At 36.3% G+C, this 23,926-nt stretch overlaps 1 protein-coding gene across 1 annotated transcript in view; it reads right to left on the reverse strand.

The window, feature by feature from the left end:
* The window catches only part of LOC115209196 (neurogenic locus notch homolog protein 1), a 109,250-nt gene extending 93,427 nt beyond the window's left edge, over window positions 1–15,823 (reverse strand). The window contains 8 exon segments of the mRNA XM_036501643.1: window positions 678–788; window positions 1,999–2,112; window positions 4,386–4,952; window positions 9,711–9,725; window positions 10,710–10,833; window positions 12,982–13,115; window positions 14,182–14,220; window positions 15,733–15,823. Of these exon segments, the coding sequence (XP_036357536.1) occupies window positions 678–788; window positions 1,999–2,112; window positions 4,386–4,952; window positions 9,711–9,725; window positions 10,710–10,833; window positions 12,982–13,115; window positions 14,182–14,220; window positions 15,733–15,763 (1,135 nt within the window). The 5' untranslated portion in view covers window positions 15,764–15,823.
* Between the last annotated feature and the right edge of the window lie 8,103 nt (window positions 15,824–23,926).

Raw genomic sequence — 23,926 nt, forward strand, 5'->3', positions numbered from 1 at the left:
ATACATACATACATATATAAAGAACGAAATTAACTGACATCCAAACAATTAGTGGCACAGTGAAAATGTGTAAGACATTGCAAAGATTAGTCATTTGAGATAGTTTAGATGTGTGCACCAACAGTTCTTAGTTTACATTCCATCTGATATGACGCGAACACAAAGGGAGCAAGTGCGCAAAATCGCTTGTGTATCAGACAAAATGCTTAGCAGCATTTCTTCTGCTTATTACGTTCTGACTTGAAATACTTTTGGGGTCGATAAAATAAAATACAAATCAGTACTGATGTAATTAACTTGTTCCATCCTCCCAGAATAGCTGGCTTTGTGCTAAAATATGAAACGATATTATGAGAAAAAGATAGTAGTATATTGACATTGCCAAAGATCTGGATTTTGATTCTTTATTCCTTACATATCTTTCAAAATAACTGTTGTTTGGACGCCTCCAGACGATGAAGTAGGCTAGCTCAATACATAGAAATAGAGGGAGAAGTCTAGACGTCGGGAGTTGAGTAGAGGTCATTGGAACATGCGATATAACAATAACTATTTCCGCTTTTTGAGTATTTGCTTTCAATAAACTTATAGGATTTCCTAAGTCATGCTTTTCACAGTTATCAAACAGTGTAGCAAAATGTGAGACGATTTGTATAAAACTAGACTGACTTCCTTACCTATAGAACAATGTCTTCCTCTGAAGCCTGCTGGACAAAAGCAGAGATAACTTGTACCACGTTTTGCACAGAATCCTCCATTTTGGCAAGGCCTACTCGTACAAGGATCCGCTGAAGAATAATAATTTCGATTAATTTTTAATAGTCTCTGTTAATTGCCAATTAATATCAATAGCATGGAAAAAGGGGGGTTTTATAAAACAAAATTTGATTTCCGAATATGTTTCATATTAATTTTGAATATCTATAGCTCTGAAGAAGCCATAGAACGTTGCACAAACACGCTTAAATATAACAGAAACAATTGTTTGCTAAGGCAAGTGATAGGGTAAATCCTATTCGTTTATCATTTCTTAATATTACTTGCCTAACGCTTTACACTACAAGGGCTGACTGACCAAGACACTCTCATGGAATGTGACAAAATGAGGCTTATTTTGCAACATAATGGCCCTTGCAGTCCACACATTTCTTCTGTAGGTGTTGCAATGCTTAGAATCCCATTGGTGCAGAAGCTTTCATCCTCATCCTATTACTCTTTTACTTGTTTCAGTCATTTAACTGTGGCCATGCTGAAGCACCGCTTTTAGTCGAGCAAATCGACCCCAGGACTTATCTTTGTAAGCCTAGTACTTATTCTATCGGACTCTTTTGCCGAACCGCTAAGTTACGGGGACGTAAACACACCAGCTTACAAATAATAAGTCCTGGGGTCGATGTACTCGAGTAAAGGCGGTGCTCCAGCATGGCCACAGTCAAATGACTGAAACAAATAAAAGAGTACACTGTAAAAGTATCAATTTTTCTTGTGGACATTGCTATTTGACTGTTTCCGTTCGTACTATGATGACAAACTCATACACCTTGATAGGTGTAGTTTCCAATCGTGATTTATAGCGTAAAGAATTTTATTGTTCTTTATTCTCTTTAATTATTGACGACAATAATAATTGTGTAATAAACAGAACCGAATGGAAGTGCAATGGCCCAGTGGTTAGGGCAGCGAACTCGCGGTCGGAAGATCGCGGTTTCGATTCCCTGACCGGGCGTTGTGTGTATCTATTGAGTGAAAATACCACGAGGCTCCGGTAGGGGGTGATGGCGGCTTCTGTTGTACTCTTTCGCCCCAACTTTCTCTCACTCTTTCTTCCTGTTTCTTGAGTAACTCTGCGATGGACTGGCGTCCCGTCCAGTTGGGGGGAACACATACGCCATGGAGACCGGGAAACCGGGTCCATGAGCATGGCTAGGCTTGAAAAGGGCGCGTAAATAATAAAAAAATAAACAGAACCGAAGTAGCAGAATACGTAATATAACTCACCGATTGAACAGTCACGGCCTGTATATCCAAATTTACACGTACAAACAAAATTTGTGCCATTCTTTGAACATGTTCCTTCATTTTTACAGGGTTTACGAGCGCATGGTTCGATATCTGAAGGCAGACGTAATAGTAAAATCTATTAAAAACTGAATAATCGGGAAATGAAAATATTTTACTAAAGAAATGTAAAGTAATTTTATTTTCAAACAAGACGATATTTCAACGGTTTTCGTTACTTTCTTTTATCTATAATTAAAGAAAACGATACGCAGCGATCATTTTAATAAGTAAATTATATATCTATATCTATATCTTTATATCTATATAAGTATGGATGTATATGCAATATGTTACAATTATATATATACATACATATATATATTACATATACATGCATGTAAGTATATATGAGCAAATACATATATGTATGTATGTATATATAAATATATATATGGAAAGATTAATACATATACATATATATATACATATATATATACATACATAAATATATATATATATATGCATATATAAGTGGGCGTGCGCGAGCGCAAGTGTTTGTGTGTGTGTGTGTGTGTGTTTGTGCGTTTATATATATATGCGATGAGCTCTTCTACAGATTTCGATATATGAACCTCTACTTTTTCAATCAACTGGACGACCTTTTAATTGAATACTTGTATTGTGACTGAAAATTCCACTAGGTACGTGTATCCTTAACCTAAAGTTGAAATACCATGGTGACACTGGACCTTAGAATTACAGGTATAGTCCGTCCTGCGGACTTCTACGATTTTCGTTTGCCTAAATTCACTCCCGAGGCTTAGGCCGATCCAAGCCTACACTAAAGACACCTGCTCCAGATATACGTCATGTTATCTTACGGTATACATTTTGTCAACATACATTTCACTACAATAAGTGAAACTGAATTTCAACAGAATATATTTTATCAACCAATGTGTAGAACAGCAAAGATCCTTAACACGGATCATCGGATTATAATATAAAGGAGTGAAAAAAACTCCTACGAGCTAAGCGTTGATTCTATTATATGATATATTCAGAAACTAAGGCGGTGAGCTGGCAGAATCTGTAACACGCCGGGTAAAATGCTTACAGGCAGTTCGTCCTTCTTTACGTTTTGAGTTCAAATTCCGCCGAGGTCGATTTTAACTTTCATCCTTTGGGGACGATAAAAATAAGTGCCAGTTGAGACCTGGGGTCGATATAATCAAATTGCTGGCCCTGTGCCCAAATTTGGAATCAGTATTTATTGAGAAACTGATACATTCGGGCATTGTTATATTGAGTGTCTTCCCCACGAAAAAGTTGATGAATGCACAGGTAATTTCGAGGTCGACATTCCGTTACATAGGTTACAATGAAAGCACGTCTGTTAGTGATTAAGGGTATTCGGTTCACGATCGTAAGGTCGTGATTTCAATTCCCGGCAACGCATTGTGTCCTTGAGCAGGACACTTTATTTCACGTTGCTCCAGTTCTCTCAGCTGGCAAAAATGAGTAGCAGGTGTATTTCAAAGGGCCAGTCTTGTCACACTCTATATCACGCTGAATCTCCCTGTACATTAAGGGTACACGTGGCGGTGGAGTGCTCAGCCACATGCACGTTAATTTCACGGGCAGGTTGTTCCGTTGATCGTATCAAATGGAACCCTCGTCGTCGCTAGTTACTCTTTATTCTTTTACTTGTTTCAGTCATTTGACTGCGGCCATGCTGGAGCACCGCCTTTAGTCGAGCAAATCGACTCCAGGACTTATTCTTTGTAAGCCTAGTACTTATTCTATCGGTCTCTTTCGCCGAACCGCTAAGTTACGGGGGACGTAAACACACCAGCATCGGTTGTCAAGCGATGTTGGGGGGAATCAAACACAGACACACAAACATATACACACACACATATATCTACCTACCTACATACATACATACACACATACATACATACATACACACATACTTACATACATACATACTTACATACATACATACATACATACATACATACATATATATATATATATATATATGTATATATATATATATGACAGGCTTCTTTCAGTTTCCGTCTACCAAATCCACTCACAAGGCTTTGGTCGGCCCAAGGCTATAGTAGAAAACACTTGCCCAAGGTGCCAGGCAGTGGGACTGAACCCGGAACCATGTGGTTCGTAAGCAAGCTACTTACCACACAGCCACTCCTACACAGGTTACAAAGTCACCCTTAAAGCTTGCTGCCCTTTTCACTCCTTGCCTAAACATATGCCCTTTTCTGATTCTTCCGAAACAAAATCTACAACGATTAATATTTTACTAAATTTAGTTGCAGTTGTATTAAAGAAGAATAGGATTTCACAAATGTTCTCACCATCGCACGCTTTCACAATTAAATTCTTTTCAATACTTTTTAATGCCGAGAAATTCATTACAGTGAACACATTTTTGTTATTTTCATCAGAAGATATTCTAAGAAGTTCCTCATTTGATATCTCCTTTCCAACGCCTATAGCAAAGATTACAGCTCCGGTTGACTTTAATAATTCTGCTGCTTGTTTTGTGTCATCGGAACGGGATGACTTCCCGTCCGTGATAACAATAACTATATTTGGAACATTTTTCCTGTCTCCCGCTTCAGGAGTCAATGAATGCAATCGTATAAAATCCAGAGCCTTATTCGTATATGTGGCGCCTTCGTTGTACTCGATCTGATCAATGGCTTTGAATAATTCTCCGTAAGTGTAGTACGTGTTCAAATTGAATTCATTTTTCACTTTCGAACTGAATGTAATTATGCCAATGTGAACACCGGTATAGGAAACTGGGAAGGCGTGGATGAGGTCTTTTACGAATTGTTTCACAATGAAGAAGTTTGAGCTTGTCACACTGCCAGATTCATCCAACGCAAATACCACGTCAGCAACAGCGTTTATACAACCTGGAATAATAAAATAATACATTGAACTGAATGCGTATATTTGTGCACACAAAACATATTTGTCACTATCCAATATCTATCTATCTATCTATCTATCTATCTATCTATCTATCTATCTATCTATCTATCTATCTATATATATATATATATATATATATATAATATATATATATATATATATATATATATATATATATATATATATATAATATATATATATACAATATAAACGATATTCTCCATTTCTCCACCACTAATTTCCAAATTAGCTGAATCTGTTGCTCTACTCATAGCGATATATAGCTGGTGGTGCGTGAACATAGAAGAGAGCAGAGGTTACCAGAGCAAAAGACCTACGTGTTTGCTGTAGACACGCTCCTTCGCAAACGATCAGCTATTATTTTCTAAACAATGTTTCGAAACTGTTAATGTTTTCGAAAGGAGAGATCTGACTCACATCTCTGTGGGAGAAGGTAGGTCTCTCTATTCCACTTACAAAACTTACGTCCGGGTGCTAAATTTACATTTTGTAAACAATGTTTCGAAACTGTCCATGTTTTCGGAAGGTGAGATCTGACTCTCACATCTCTGCGGGAGAAGTTAGGCTTCTCTATTCCTCTTACAAAACTTACGTCCGAGTGGTAAGATCGGCCATAATGGATATAAAATACTGTTCACTTCGATTAATATATGTATATATATATATATATATATATATATATTACGTGCTTGGACTGGAGTAAGGGTTAGTTTACAAGGCCTTCGCAGCCCATTCCGATTTTGATCATGGTGGTACCGTTACCATTTGATTTATATGATTAAGAATCGACTCCTGCATTAAAGGGAAATTCATCAGGTTAATGTTCTGAAAATGCAGATCTCAGTTCTGAGTTTGGTGTTTTTTCGTGGGTGGGCGGTAATGATAATGAAAGAGAAATTTTGTGTCTCTTGAGTGGTTGAGTAGAGAAGATATGAGGTTATTCAGTTTTAAGGAGCAGACTCCCTAAAAGTATCGGTAAGAAGACCCAGAGATTCGAATGTCAACAGAGATTAAAAGTTGGTCTTGTAAAAAGAAGAGAAATTGCAATGGATATTCTTCTGCAACACACACACACACGCACACGCACACGCATGGCACACACACACACAACACACACACCACACACACACAAACACCACACACACACACACACACACACACACACATATATATTATATATTATATATATATATATATATATATTATACACAGGGTGCGAGAGGTATTTGGGGACATTTCGTCTTTAGTTCATTACACCATCAAATTATTTAAAGTATCCATTATATTTGTTCAGATAACCCATTTAAGATATGCTAACTCAAGAAGTGAAAAGACATGTAGTCATAGTTGCTATACATGCAAACCACAGTGATTTAGAAATTAGCAACTTTCTAAATATTGCAAGATCTTTTCTACACAAAGTTCAGTTGGAACTGGAAGCATGTGATGGTAATGTTTCACCTTTATCAAAGAGAAAAATAATCATTCACAGCGCTCAGATACTAAAAGACCATTGGAATTTATGTAACATGTTCAAGACATTATCAATGAAAATCCCAGAGGATCAATGAGGTCCATTGCTAATGAAATTCGGTGTCAGAGTGGACTATCAGAACTTTGGTACATCGTGACATTTGATACAAGTCCTATGTAATTAGGAAAGGCCAATACGTGTCTTGAAAGGCACAGGAAAACTGTCTCATCCGTTCGAAAGGGGTACTTAACAACATGAAAAACCCTCAAGAATAAGACATGCTTTGGTTTTTCTCTGACGAAAAAAACTTGGACCAGGGTCAAAAGTTTAACAGAAGTAATGACAAGTGGTTATGTGCAGATCCTTCTGAAGCACTCAGAGAGATGCACACAAAATTTCCAGCAACTGTGATGGTTTTAGGAGTGGTGAGTAGCGAAGGTCATGTGATGCCTCCCCACTTTTTTCAACAGGGTCTTAGAAATTAATGCTGCTAGATACATTGAGGTACTGGAAACTGTTATCAAGCCCTGGATTGATGAAGTATGCAACGGAAGGCCATACGTATTTCTGTAAGACTCAGCACCTTCTCACAAAGCCCAAGTTACCCAAGAATGGTTGTCAGACAATCTTTACGATTATGTAACACCCAATATGTGCTCCCCAAACTCGTCAGATTTGAACCCCATGGACTGCTACTTGTGGAGCGCTGTTGAAAGGGAGACTAATTGTAATCCTCATAATACCATAGCTACACTGAAGGCCGCTATTATCCAGGTGATATTCAAAATGAATAAAGACCATACAATGTCAGCATGCCAGCGGTTTCAGTCCCGCATTGAAGCAGTCATCGAAGCCGAAGGTGATTTTCATTGACTAATTTGCTTAAAAAATCATTATCAAGCTAATAGCACAAATGTTTTTTCAAATATATATTTATTTATGCTGAAATATAGTTTTTTTTACTGTATGCGAAAACTTTTCAAATATCCCTATAAATATTATTCATTCAAGGTTGCCTAGAATAAATGATGATAACAACAACGACAACAACAACAACAACAATGATAATGATAATAATAATAACACCAGCAAAAAATACCTAAGGAATGAGAACCCAGGGTTGGGTTCAAAATTCTACCATGACACCTGATGAAGGCTGGAGAGTAAATCAGCCGAAACGTAACAACAAGATGAGGACACATATCCGTCCAATGTAAATAATGTAAATAATGTACAGAATTCATCGTCTCAAAAATATAGGACAGTATAAACAATGGTCATTACATATTAGCTTATTGCGTGTGTACATATATATATATATATATACAGAGGGAGAGAGAGAGTGTGTGTGTGTGTGTGTAGTTTTCAGGAGTATGTTAAAACTAGATATCATTCTGACAAAGGAAGCGGAATGAGTATTTGAGGCATCAAATTCATTGAAAACATGTGAAACGATAATCAGAGAGAAATAGTGACAATGTGCAAATGATTTCAAGCAAGAGGGAGAGAGAGTGGAGGAAAATTAAACAAATTTTGAAGTGTGCCGTGCATAGTGATTCTTATGTGCAAACAATACTTTGCAATTGTACGGTATTCAAATTAATGTGCAGTTTGCAAGAGTTTCGATACAACATATTCAAACTATTGATTGCAAGTGCGAAATAATCACAGTGGAATAAAATGCAAGTGTGTGTGTATATATATATATAATGAAAGTGAAAGTAAAATGCGTGATACAATTAGATATATGATAATATCAAATTTATTTGCATTGTGAGTAAAGTGCATACATGGTGAAATTTTCGATAAATCTATTCCTGCTTCTGAATATACTGAGTGCATTTATATAAATAAGTGGTTTAACTATCAAGTAATACCGGCACGTTTTGCAAGTATCGTCAACCATAGCTTAGGGTCTGGCAAAACGTTGTGAGTTGGATATGATTGAGAAGAAGTGTACTGAGGCCCATTTCAGTCTAAACAAAACCATCCGATACTTATTCCTTAGTTGCTTTCTGTTATCAGACTTGGCGCGTGTTGTGTCAATGGATAAATTGATCATGCCGACCCTAGAACTTATTTCGGTCTGGGACTAAGTTTTTATTGCTTTGTATTAATGAATAACCTTTGACTGAAGATATGCAGTAGGACTACCATTTATACACCGTGTAGATACATTGTGGAGTCAGATCGTGGAGCCAACGTGTGATCCTTATGTGATCGTTCGCCCCACTAAAAATAATGACTAAATCTTCTTTATACCAAATTCTACAATCTTCAACAGACAGCGTTGTATAATGTAATTCGAGGTACACTACACCAGGAATTTCATAAGCGGGTTCCTTGTTGCATCAATGCTTTTGTGCTTTTGATTATATGTTCGTTATGCCAAAGTGATCCGGTTCCTTTGTACCTATTCGGTTTTGTCTTTCGTCCTTACCAAACTAATTACATAAGTTTCAGAAAAATTACAGGTGATCACTGCTAGGGATACTTATCTGGCAACTTTCTTTGCTAGAAATCACAACTAATATTTCCTTCAAATCAAACTCAACCAGTTTAGAAAAGAAAATAGATACATCGTAGAATGTACTTCTAAAATGACAGGACGATCCTGGTCGGAAAACGTTTGGTCATAAATCCGGTCGATAAGATCTGACCAGGGGTTAACAAAAGCACTAACAAAGGGTAAATAGTCCCTTCGGTCATAAATGACCATGGAATTGAACCTAGCATATCCTCCTCTGAGGAACAATTCCGGCAAAGGTCATTTTTGGAAGACCAGTAGTCGCTCATGCATACCAGCCTCCTCTCTCCACACCACCGATGTTGTCCAAGGGCCAGGCAAAGGCCGATAAAGCTTGGCACCCGTGACGTCGCAACTCATTTCTACAGCTGAGTAAACTGGATCAGCGTGAAATAAAGTATCTTGCTCAAGAACACAACACCCTGCCCGGTCTGGTAATCAAACTCACCACCTCGTGATTGTGAGCCCGCCGCTCTAGCCACTGAGCAAAACCGCCTTAACGTGTGAAGGCACATGACTAACAAAAAGCCCCAACATAATATTCTTTAGTAAAATATAGATTTAAACTCTGTAGGCTTTCTTCCTCTTTAAGTATTCTGTTTCCATAAATTACCTGCGACTAAGTGCACATAATAGAAAAAAAAATAGCAACTAATTGTGTTTTCTTAGCAGACGATTTATATACATCACCATATCAAGACCATTGAAAATAATCACTTTCTTTAGGTGGTTCTGAAATATAGAAAACAAATTATAAAATATGTGTCCATGAACTTCTGATATATTTTTAGAATGAGTACGTGTATAATATACTCTATACATGTTTATATGAATATGTTGTATAGGTGTGTGCATTTACGCTTGTATAAGTGTGTGCATTTACAATACCGCTTGTTTGTGTGTGAAAAAATATTTAGAATTAGAATATTAAATATGAAATGGTTTGAATCATTTTAGAAGCAGTGGTAACTATGTGGCACTTACCCTATGTAATCGTGTGTAATTTGCACCATTTTATACTTGCTTTCAGTTAAAAAACTGAGTGTCACTTATAAACGGGGCAAAGAAAATCTCAAATTTGAATATGAAGGTAAAACGTATGTTCCAAGACTTTACACTAAATTAGGGCTGCGACTTATACGCAGATGCGAGTTGTACACGAGTAAATGCTGTATAAATTTTAGTATGGATTTTTAACCTCGCCTTCTTTCTATTATGCTTTGTCAGTAAAATTTGAAGTTCATTCAATTTATATGACACGCAGATGTATATTCTTTGACTACTTTCAGTAACAGGATTTCGGGCCTTCTGGGTCACAACCCTCAATGCTTTTAGTCGATCATACCGGCCCTAGAACAGGAATCCCATTGATCTAATGAAGACCATCAAATCTATATTCTTTAGCTGTTTCAGCCACCGGACATCGGACATGCTGTCACCACCTTGATGGTATTTAGTCGATCATGGAGGCCTAGAACATATTTAGGTCTTCGATATAGATTTTATTTACCTGTAATCAGCGGCTGACATTTCGCTTAAAGAGACACAATCTGAGCGTCTTTTAAACACTGGCATATACAAACATAAACCAATTTAGGAAAGAACTTTCACTCAAATATTTTGCTTGTCTTTGAAAATTTATCTTGAGTTTTAACTAAAATCATTATAGATATTTTTGTTAACGATATATTAATAATCATATATTATTCTACTTACCAGAGGTATACACTGAACTTGCCAAGTATCCGCCACACAATTCGCCGCTTTTGCATTTCCTGTAGCAACCCATTGATTTTCCATATGTATCGTATCGATTTCCGCAAAAACATTTTGTGCCATACTGTAAAATGTTAGCCATAAATATTTACAGTAGAATGAGTGTGAAAATGTAGATTGAAGAATACTTGTTTTCATTTTATTCATTCGTGTTTAAGATTGTATTTAATATAAACAGAAATATAAACCCCGGCAAGGCGGCGAGCTGGCAGAATCGTTACCACGCCGGGCGAAATGCTTAGCAGTATTTCGTCTGCCGCTACGTTCTGAGTTCAAATTCCGACGAGGTCAAACTCTGCTTTCGTCCTTTCGGGGTCGATTAAATAAGTACCAGTTAGGCACTAGGGTCGATGTAATCGACTTAATCCGTTTGTCTGTCCTTGTTTCTCCCCTCTGTTTAGTCCCTTGTGGGTAGTAAAGAAATAGGTATTTCGTCTGTCGTTACGTTCTGAGTTCAAATTCCGACGAGGTCAAACTCTGCTTTCGTCCTTTCGGGGTCGATTAAATAAGTACCAGTTAGGCACTAGGGTCGATATAATCGACTTCATCCGTTTGTCTGTCCTTGCTTGTCCCCTCTGTGTTTAACCCCTTGTGGGTAGTAAAGAAATAAGAAATATAAACCCCGTAGTTTCAATATTAAGGTTATTATTCCAAAGCATGTTTAAGAATAACGAGAGTAGTTGACGGAGAATTAATATTGAAAGTCGACACAAATTTTACCATAAAATCTATTTTGAAGAGGACATTAGGTTTCATCCCGAAAGGATGAAAGACAAAGTCGACCTCGGCGGAATTTGTACTTCGAAAGTAAGAATGGACGAAATGCCGCTAACCATCTTTTGCGAGGTGCTAACGATTCTGTCAGCTCACCGACTAATAATAATAATAATAATAATAATAATAATAATAATAATAATAATAATAATAATAATAATAATAAAATAATAATAATAATAATAATACCCATTGAAATTGAGAAAATGTGGCATCTCAAGGCGGTTACAATACCAGTGATCGTAGGAGCACTAGGAATGATCAAGAAGGGAACCGAAAATTATATGAGAATGACCCCTGGCTTACCATCCCTGCAAGAAGTGCATAAGATTGTCTTAACTGGTACATCACACGTATTGAGAAGAGCATTGTCGATGTGAGAACTATTACTACCCATGTATTTTAATTTGACTTAAAAATAAAAATGAACGAATTATTGAGTTTAGTTTAATGGCCAACCAATGTATACTATGAGTTTCTTTGCCCTAGGAGTCGGGAAGACACTCGGCAAGAAATGGAAGGAAATTTGAAAGAAGAAAAAAAAAGTAATAATAATAATAATAATAATAATAATAATAATAATAATAATGCCCTGATGCAGTATCAGGCAGTGGCTCTCGTCGCTTCTGATCTTAACTGATTGGAAGTGTTATCATGTACATTGTTTTGTCTTGGTATAAAAGATGGGCTACAGCAAATATTCTGCTCAATACCACAGATTTGCTTGTCAGTTGTTTGACCGTAACCAGTTGGGCATGTCCCTTAGTGGCTGACGATATGTGCATCTCTGATCACGAGCAGAAGTAGTGGGGGAGCATCATAGCCGTGTGCTGAAAGGAATTCTTAGAGGTTTGGATAATTCACCTTCGGAAACATGGGTGGTTCGTTCAACATCCTTAAACAATCCTTATTCAGGGAACTTTTGAGCGGGATGGGCTACTCGACCAGAAGAAAAATCTAACTGGGCCCCACCTGCAAGGTCATGCGCTGGTAATCTTGATATGGGATCACCATGTCGCGCACGTATGGTTGTGATGCTTGTGCCTGGTGTATTCTTATCAGACAGGTAGTCATTATGGGTATACTGGGCTTCGTATATTTTACCCCAGTGTCACTTTGATGGCATATACTGCTCTCTCACTCAATAATAATAATATAATAATATAATAATAATAATAATAATAATAATAATAATAATAATAATAATAATGAAGAAGAAGAAGAAGAAGAAGAAGAAGAAGAAGAAGAAGAAGAAGAAGAAGAAGAATGTCGATGAATATATATGAATGAGTGCGTATGTGACATAAGATAGGTGCAATAAACTAGGTACAATAGTTAGTATGGACATCACTATCTATAATATGTCATACATTCACAACACGTTTTAAGAAAGAAAAGCAAGCAACAAAATAATCTAACTAAATGTAGAAATACTTACTTGTAGTCCAGCATACTTAAAATTATGCGAGTGGCAAATTCTGAGACACTGTGTTACACTTTCTACATAATGTCGCACGAAATTCATTAACCTTGGGCTAACTTTATCTTGGTAACATCCGAGGTATTTTCCGTCTAAAAAGATCAATGGAAAATATTGTTATATATCGCCTTTTTGCTCTCTTTCATTGGATCCGCTCTCGTTCGGTATGTATCTGGGTCTGGTCTCTTTTTGTTGATCATGTCGGCTTTTCTTCTATTTATATTTGTTATTGATTTTTTCACACATATATAGATATATAGATAAATAGATAGATAGAGACAGACAGACACACACACAAACACACATATATATATATGCATATATATATATATATACATATATATGTATATATATATATATATAATATATATATATATATATATATATATATATACATAGCTTTTATCTTTTAATTGTTGAAGCAAGTTTAGTCGAATGAATCGATGCCAGTACTTAGTTTTTTGCTGTCTTGTACTTATTCTAAGTAAATACACATGGATGCAAATACACCAGCACTGGATATCAAGCGGTGGTGGGGGACTATCATAGACACACACACACATGCAGATTCGCACACACACGTATATATATTTATATGACGAGCTTCTTACAGTTTATCTACTAAATCATCTCAGAAGGCGACATTAGAACTCACTTGTTCAAGGTGCCACACTGTGCGACTGAGCCGGAACTACATGGTTATACATTAGGCATATTATATATTATTTGCAAGCATCTGGCAGTTTAAAGTTCCGCTTACCAGATACTAGTAGGCTCATAGCGTCATCAGAAGAGAATATATACACGACCAGAAATGATGCATTTTTAACACACACTTTTGAAAATCAACAAATGTGAAACTAGTTAAGTATATATAGGTGCAGGTGTAACTGTGTGGTAAGAAGCTTACTTCCCAACCACATGGCTCCGGGTTCAGTCTTCTCGTATAGCCTTGGGCAGGTGTCTTCCAGTATAGCCCCGGGCCAACTAAAGCCTTTTGAGTAGATTTCGTATGTACATACATATATATATGTTGTGTGTGTGTGTGTGTGTGTGTGTGTGTGTGTGTGTGTGTGTGTGTGTGTGTGTGTATGTATGTACGTATGTATGTATGTATGGCTAAAATTATCCGCAAGAAACAGAGCAGGATTTACTTACCAACTTCTGTATATAACTGAGAAATGATGGCGGCCATCACTGAAATAATAATAATAATAATAATAATAATAATAATAATAATAATAATAATAAACAATTATGGATCGAAGTTGCTTACTCATCGACCAGCATACCTTTTTGATTCCATGATCACAATAAAAAGAACGAAAAGCAAAAAAAATATAATCCCTTAAAATTTGAAATACGAAAAATTTGGAGCATGCGAACAATAAAGGTCGTGCTATAATAATAGGTGTGTTAGGAACAGTAAGCCAGGATATAGACAAACGGCTGAAGGAGATTGAAATAGAATGCCCGGTAGAGCTCCTACAGAAGGTTTGTCTCTTAGGGACAACAAAGATTATCTGGAGGGTTCTAAGCACTTCAAACACTGCTGAAAGGTTGTGGATACCTAACGTTACGGGTAAGACCCTCTACCCACGTAAATCCGACCAGGTCTAACACCGAACCTGATAATGATAATGACGAAGAAGTGGAGGAAGATGTAAATATATTAAGTTTTGCATCAATATGGCTGAAGATAAAAGTTAAGACTGGCAAGAACGTAGTATTAGCACCGCAATTACACATTACCTATCTTAATATTTTGATTTGATGGTGAAATATTTTACCTACCGTCTATTTTAATGTAAAAGTATAACCACGCAGTCTCTCTTTTAAAGTTTGTTTTTTTCTGAATTATTGAGCCAAATAAAACAAACCGACGTACACTCACACACACACACACACCACACACACACACACACACATCAGAAAAGAATGTCACTTAATGGCAGTGTGTGTCATAATTAATTTCCTGTTACGGCTGTATACTGCCTGTGAATTCTAAAAGATGGAATAAAATTGGTTTTATCTGAATCCACCTTCTGACAATTCAAAGCCGTTTTGTTGCCGCCTCATTATACGAACGAACAATTATATTACACTCTGGGCAACTCCTAGACATGTAAAGTATAGAATACTTAAAAATCTAAGTAAAACGACAGTTAATTTTTCAATGTCACGAAGAATGTAAGGGATACTGAGATTTCATTTGCTTTTATATAAGTTCATTGTTTTATATAATATAAGTCTGAAGTGATTATGTCGTCAGATTTAGGGACATATAATAAAGGAACATCATTCATAATACACACTAAATCGCTGAAAAATATTAAGTGTAGTTCAGTATCGTTGGATATGTTGTTTTATAGATGGCTTGTAATGCACTGAGATTAGATATACAATTGAAAAATTATTAGATTTTAGTTGATCGGTGAAATATTAAACAGAAAAGCTGATTAGGAACCATTTCCAAAAAGAGAAAAATAGCCTAACGATGAAAACGGAAAGAAAATTCATTAGTTGAAACATATGAAAGCCAGACATATTAACAATCATATTCTGTTCTTCAAATCAACAACAGCTACAACAATAATAAGATCTAAACCAAAAGCAAATGCAGTGTTAGTCAAGATATTGAAAGTTAAATGTGGGGAAATTCTAAATGCAAAATGATGGCAAGTTTACTGTGTGTTGTTAGAAACTCACCAATGAGACCAAACAAGTGAAATGTCTTCATAGTTCGGCTTTGTTGGAGGTCCGGTTGATGGGTGCCGTCCGCTGCCTGGACCGAATGTCTTCTAACTACTTATATATACCTATGGACATATATACATGAATGCAGGTGTGGGAGAGAGAGAGAGGAGGGAAGGAAGAGAGATAGACAGAGCGTTGGTGAAACATAATTGGCTAATTTTGTGGGGTGGAGAAGTGAATGTGAGGCGAGTTAAAAACAAATGTATAATGTACTTACGTAGGTGCATAGACTTGCGGACAGGCAGGTCGGTTGGTCGGTAGGTAGGTTGGTAGGTAGGTAGGCATAGGTTGGTAAGATGGAAGGAAGGAGAAAAGGAAGTAAGTAAGGAAGGAAGATGGGTAGGTAAGGTGGGTAGGTATAGTGGAGTTGAGATTTTAGTGTTGTGGGCGGTTGAAGAATATTTATCCTTGGACAAAGGACAAAGGTGGAAGACAGAGGCTGAAAAAGGCACTGAAATTGTATGGAAGATGATTTTGGTGGGTGATGGTAAGAGTAAGGAGATGAAATACATGTATTTGTGTGTGAGGGTGTTCGAAGTTCTCTGTGTTCGTGCGAGTCTTTGCATCTGTATGTAGGAAGATTTACATAGTGATGAGTAGAAAAGTATACATACGGCGAGCTGGTAGAAACGTTAGCACGCGGGGCGAAATGCTTAGAGCATTCCGTCTGCCGTTACGTTCTGAGTTCAAATTCCGCTAAGGTCGACTTTGCCTTTCATCCTTTCGGAATCGATAAAATCGACTGGGGTCGATGTAATCAACTTAATCCCTTTGTCTGTCCTTGTTTGTCCCCTCTATTGTGGGCAATAAAGAAATAAGAAAGGTATACATTTGTAAAATAAAATGTCTTAGTGGGGTAAGAAGCTTGTTTCTAAACCACATGATTTCGGGTTCAATCCCATTGCCTGGCACAGTGGGTGTCTTCCACTATAGTCTCGGGCCGACCAAAGCCTTGTGAATGAATTTTGTAGAAGGAAACTGAAAGAAGCCCGTCGTATGTATATATATATATATATATATATATATATACGTGGAGGTGCAATGGCCCAGTGGTTAGGGCAGCGAACTCGCGGTCGTAGGATTTGCGGTTTCGATTCCCAGACCGGGCGTTGTGAGTGTACTCTTTCGCCACAACTTTCTCTCACTCTTTCTTCTGTTGGCCTGCTCGCTTAGCCAGCGGGGTGGCGTCATTTGAAGGCTAAAACAATGCGAAGCGCATTGTGACCAGCGTTGTGTAACAACACCTGATAGCCTGGTCGGTCACGGTGATCACGGTGATATATATATATATATATATATATATATATACATACACATGTGTGTGTGTCTTTGTACCAGTGTTTGACTCGCTTCACTGCATGACAACCGGTCTTGGCTTGTTTACGTCGCCGTTACTAAAATTCTTCAAGGCAGTGCCCCAGTATGGCAACAGTCTTATAGCAGAAACAAGTACATGACAAAGTACACAGGTAAAAGAATGTGTGTGAGTTTGGATGTATGTACATATGTAAATACATGTATCACAGATTCCTTCATCTGAAATTGTACGAATGGACGACAGGCAGAACAGACATACGTGGACGGGTAGAATGATTGTATGTTGGACCCCCGTTTTGCCTGTTTTTTTTTTCCTACAAAAATAAGTTTAAAAAATAAGTTAACCCCAAAATTGATCGTAGTATTATCGAAAAAAAAACAAATTTCAAAAATCAATATATCGATATACATTAAATACCGTATTTACTTTTGACTCCCAGCAGATGACGAAACTGGGGTTACATCAGTGTGTACGTAGTTCAAATTACATAAGCGTAACTCTGTTCATACACATATGAGCACGCACGCACATACACATACTAACATGTAAGCATGTATACACACGCGCGCACAGATACGCACAAACACATGCATACGTATATGTACACACAGTGATAGACACGCATGTGTGTATGTATGTATGTAAGTATACAGATGTATATGTATATGCACCACACACATACACACACTTACTCGCAGACACGCTCACACGCACACACATACAAATATGCATATTTATGTATTTATAATGCATATATATATATATATGTGTGTGTGTGTGTGCGTGTGTGTGTGTGTGTGTGTTTGTATACATCTATATATACATATATATTTATATTTGCAAATATGTATTTACAGACACACATATATACAAAAATATGCGCAAAAATATACACACACATATACGCAAACATATACACACATACACACACAGATATATAAATATACGTATATGCATAGAGATATACATACATACATACATACATATATATGTATATATACCATACACACACACACACACACACACACACACATATATATATAATATATATACCACACACACACACACACATGCATATACATGTACACGCGCATACATAACTGTATACCTGAACATACAAACACACATGCGCGGTGATATCGGAAGTTCATGCTCCAAGCTGTTTAATTTTGCCGTGAAAATTGATTTTAATATTTTCTACAAACAGGATCAACGAAAAACTGAATAGCTAAGTGTGTACCCTAAACCGACTGTTGTAGCCGGATTATGAAGATATAGAATGTGTGTTTACATAGGAATAATTCATTTACATAATGAAAATCTCAATACAAATAAAAATAAGTAAAGATTTAAACAAAATCTATAAACCCTGATCGGTCTTCTCCAGAAAAGGTTAAACATGGTTGCTATATTTCATGTAATGGAATTCATGGAATGGTACATTTAATACTTTTTTTTAAATGGTACATTTAATACTTTTTAAATGGTACATTTTTAATACTTTTTTTTAAAATGGTACATTTAATACATTTAATATATTTTACTCTCATTTTTTACATGTTTCAATCATTTGACTGCGACCATGCTGAAGCAAAGCCTTGAAGTATTTTAATCTAAAAATATCGAACCCATTACAAGTACTTATATTTTTAACGCCTGATACTTGTTTTATCGGCGTGCTGTGCCGAACCGCTACGTTATGGTGATATAAACGAAGCAACGCCGGCTGTTAAGTGGTGGGGAGAACACACGCGCGCACACACACACACGCACACACACAAACACAAGCATTCGTGTTACAAGAATCTTGATGTGAAACCGTGTGTTGAAACAGATATATATAGAAGGACAGAATGGACTAAACGTAGCAGGGGGACACACGTGATCGGAAAGGGTCACTGAAGATGTCACAGATGTGTGATAAAAGACTTCCGGACAATGGACATGAGTCAAGATAAGAACAATAATGAACGAGTGGAGAACGAATATATAGTGCGCGTGTTTATTTGGCAAGGAAAAAAAAATGACCATCCCGAAAAACATCAATATTTGTTTCAACACACGATTTCACATCAGGAATCTTGCAAAATAAATTCATATATATATATAGAGAGAGAGAGAGAGAGCGTGTGTATATTTGGTTGGACAAAAAAATGACCATTCCGAAACATATCAATATATATATATATATATATATATAATATATATATATATATAGAGAGAGAGAGAGAGAGAGAGAGAGAGAGCAATAAGAAAATGGAGGGTATCAATAGTTGGTTCATCAACTTTTAGACATCATATGTCAATTTATTTATTTATTTACTAAAATGACAATTACAAGAATATACATATATGTATAACATATTATGCTTTACATATAAAATATATAAAGATATCAGTAATTATTAAAATATATAACATATATGGATAGATATCCCTTAGTTGGTTAGATTCACAACCTGTAACTTTCTTGGAATTAATATATATATATATATATATATATATATATGTATATATCCGATCGGCTTCATTCAGTTTCCATCAACCAAAAACCCAATCATATGGGGATAGTTAGTGCTTAGAACCTCTTTGGGTCATAATCCAGCCATGATCTTTCGAGCCAATGACGTCTCTCGTAGTTCGAACGAAGATAAAATATTTATACAAGTTTAGGTGAAGGATATTCCAGCCGTGAAGGGTTTTATCACGTCCGATCACAATCGGATGTGTTAAACATGACTAAACTCGAATAAAATTAGAAACGTGTATGCGTTGAGGAAAAGACAATGCTTAATTAACGACTATTTTTCCTCATAAGATCATGTTTACATCTTTTACACTTACCCAAATAACGAAGAGAGAATCACTAAATAGAATTATTTTATCGTAGACGATAGGTATGAAGGTTTAACCTCGTAAAAGTAAATCAATTCTATAAGATTAATTATAGATGGGATCTGCATGAAAAAACAATAGCTAAATTAGTGTTCACATATTTAATACAAGGATCATTAAAGAGCTAAATATGAATAATTATGCTATGAAGAAAAGACAATTAATCAGAGGTTATTATTTTAATCACATCGATAAATGCGAGAGAAAATGATGGCATGTTTCGGTTATCATATTAACTACTATATTTCATCCACATGAAAAACAATAAATAATTAAGTCAAGTGTGCATATTTTTAATGTATGAAGCATTAACTACAAAACTGAAAATGCTTATGCGGTAAGGAAAATATAACTTTAACGGAACGACTGATAATATTTTTCTCAAAATTTTTCTTCTTTCTAAAACGTTAGTTTCCAACTGCAGTTTGGAGACCTTTTGACAAATTCGACAAGCTATTTTATATTGATTCTTAGAAAGAATTATTTTTTTTACTTTGGACATAAAATCTCTCCATATCATATTTCATCCAACTTATAAAGAATTTTTATGTAGTTGAAACGAAAGTATACCATTAATAGGCCAGCATTAAACTTCCTGCTTGTAGTCGTATGAGAGTTCTGCTATAAACTTTTTAAACCTTTGCATTTAATTGCTTGTAGATCGTCAATATGATTTGAGTAATTTTTAAGCTTTAAACTACGAGAGTAAATTTCATATAGAAATTATCACAAATTATTTTATCGATAAAATTTACTTTGGTTTGAGACATTTTAGAAGATGAAGAGAGAGTGAAATATGATTGTATGTGTGACTATGTATCTGTGTGTGTGTGTGTGTGTGTGTGTGTGTGTGTGTGTGTGTGTGTGTGTTTGTGTGTATGTGTGTGTAGGCACGCCATAAATTCATTATTTTGGTAATCCGGCAAGCTTTCCTTCCAAAGTCTTTTACTTGCGACATATGGTGCTACAATACCTTCATTCATCCTTAATACCCGCAAGAGATGACATTCGCATAGACCTAGAAAGACAAAATAGAACCATTAGAAACTGGACACAAGAACAATAATAGCAACAATATTTTCAAATACTCAGTGGGATGCGGAATTAAAAGAAAGCAGGAGTGGCTGTGTGGTAAGTATTTTGCTTACCAATCACATGGTTATGGGTTCATTCCCACCGCGTGGCACCTTGGTCAAGTGTCTTCTGCTATAGCCTCGAGCCGACCAAAGCCTTGTGAGTGGATTTGGTAGACGGAAACTGAAAGAAGCTCGCCGTATATATGTATGATTGATTGATTGATTCTAGTTTCAGCTTATGAGCTGTGGCCATGCTATATATGTATGTGTGTGTATATGTTTGTGTGTCTGTGTTTGTCCCCCACCCAACATCGCTTGACAACCGATGCTGGTGTGTTTGCATCCCCATAACTTAGCGGTTCGGCAAAAGACACCAATTGAATAAGAACTAGACTTACAAAGAATAAGTCCTGGGGTCGATTTGCTAGACTATAAAGGCGGTGATCCAGCATGGCCGCAGTCAAATGACTGAAGCAAGTAAAAAGTAAAAGAGTAAAAGCAGAAAAAACTTCTTACAAAAACAGCTAAACGACATTAACATTGGCTTCCAATTTTGGCACAAAGCCAGCAATTATAGGGGAGGGTTACGTCGATAACAACGACCCCAGTGGACCCGACTGGTACTTATTTTATCGATCTCCGAAAAGATGAAGAGCAAAGTCGACCAGGGCGGAATTTGAATTCAGAACGTAAGGACGGACGAAACGACGCTAAGCAATTTTTCCGGCGTGCTAACGCTTCTGCCAGCTCACCGCCTTAAAGTACATGAATATTGGTAAGATCCTTTTGAGAAACAGCTACACATCAGCTTCCCAGACAACTCAGAAATGTTAGAAATCTCGGATCCTTTACTTATGAAGTATGATGAGGAAATATCAAAACAAATATAAAAAATAACTTGAATCAAATTTAGAATACCATAGTGCAGAAGTACTAAATGAAAAACGCGAACACGTGGTTAATATATTACACGTTAGAAGGCAGTGAGCTGGCAGAATCGTTAGCACATCCGGCGAAATACTTTGTGGTATTTCGTCTGCCGTTACGTTCTGACTTCAAATTCCGCCGAGGTCGACTTTGCCTTTAATCCTTTTGGGGTCGATAAATTAAGTACCAGTTACGCACTGGGGTCGATATAATCGACTTAATCCGTTTGTCTGTCCTTGTTTGTTCTCTCTGTGTTTAGCCCCTTTGTGGTTTGTAAAGAAATAGGCATTTCGTCTGCTGCTACGTTCTGAGCTCAAATTCCACCGAGGTCGACTTTGGCTTTCATCGTTTCGAGGTCGATAAATTAAGTACCATTTGCATACTGGGGTCGATCAAATCGACTACCCCCCTCCAAAGATTTCGAGCATTGTGCTAAAGTAGAAAAGAATTGGCTGAATCCCTAGCAAAAAGTAGTAGCAGCATTACGCCCTTCTTTACGTTCTGAGTTCAAATCCAGCCGAGGTTGCCTTTGCCATTCATCCCTTCGGTGTCGATGTAAACGACTTGCTCTTTCCCCCAAAACTTGCTTGTCTTGAACACTGCAACAGACCGGCGTCTTCTTCAATAAGAATATTATGTACCCAGACGCTTGTTTATGCGGTGGAAACCAGTAACAGGCGTTATGCGTTCTACGGTTCAAAAAAGAAACAAACATTTTCGTATTTCATGCTGTTTACTGTCTTGTGACGTCCTGTACCTATATTTGCAGATATATATGTATATATTATTTATAATAATATTTGATTGAACGCCACGAATCAATTTCCAAGTAAGTTTATCTTAATTTGTTTGATGCGACTCTACCTTATACTGTTTTCTGCCCCTATCGTTTTCTATCTCATCCTTTCTCTAATTCCTTTTTGTCTTCCCTTCACCGTTTTCTATCTGTCACTCTTTCTCTCCGTCTTTTTCCTTTACTCTGTCTCGTTGCTCGCACGTAACCATCGACCTTCTTTCTTTTCCTCATGAGATCATCTTTCGTTTCTTTCAGGGCTGTCCTAGAGGCTGGACGTGTCCTAGCTATCTGTCTCATCTATCTTTTCTCTTGTCAAAGAAAATATTTCTCTAGCGTTCGCTATTTTACCCTCGTTCTGGTCTAACGACCCTCCATGTTATCGTTCGCTTTCCTTGTATGTCCCAACTGTCCTGTTTTCGTTCCTAACTTTGACCCTCCATAAAATACCAATTTTATTCTGGTATTTGTGGGGCCAACTGCATTGGAAGCCTCATATTGACGTTCAATGTTCGAAATGAGGAGCAGATAGGCAGCCAAAAACTGATGAAGGGTCGTTCTTTATGTTACTTGCCCTGTTTTCCATTTGTTTCTCTCGTTGTTTGCGTATTGAACTCAATTGTTTTTGTATTTCATGTTGTTTACTGTTGTAACATCCTGTACCCATATATGCATATATATATGCATATATATTATTTATATTATTATTATTATTATTATTATTATTATTATTATTATTATTATTTTATTATTATTATTATTATTTTATATATATGTACATGTATATATGCGCAGGCGTGGTGATAAGAAGTTTCTACTATAGCCTCGTATCAATCAAAGCGTTTGTGGGTGTTTTGAAGACAGAAACTGAGCGAAGCCTGTCCTATATATATATATATATATTATATATATATATATATATATATAATATATATATATATATATGTATATATATATATATATATATATATATATATAATGTATGTATATATATATATATATATATATACATATATATACATATATATATATATATATGTATGTAATATATATATATATATATATTATATAATATACATATCATACATATTATCACACACACACACACACACACACATATATATCTATATATAATAT

Source organism: Octopus sinensis, linkage group LG3, assembly GCF_006345805.1.
Source record: "Octopus sinensis linkage group LG3, ASM634580v1, whole genome shotgun sequence".
Lineage (NCBI taxonomy): Eukaryota > Metazoa > Mollusca > Cephalopoda > Octopoda > Octopodidae > Octopus > Octopus sinensis.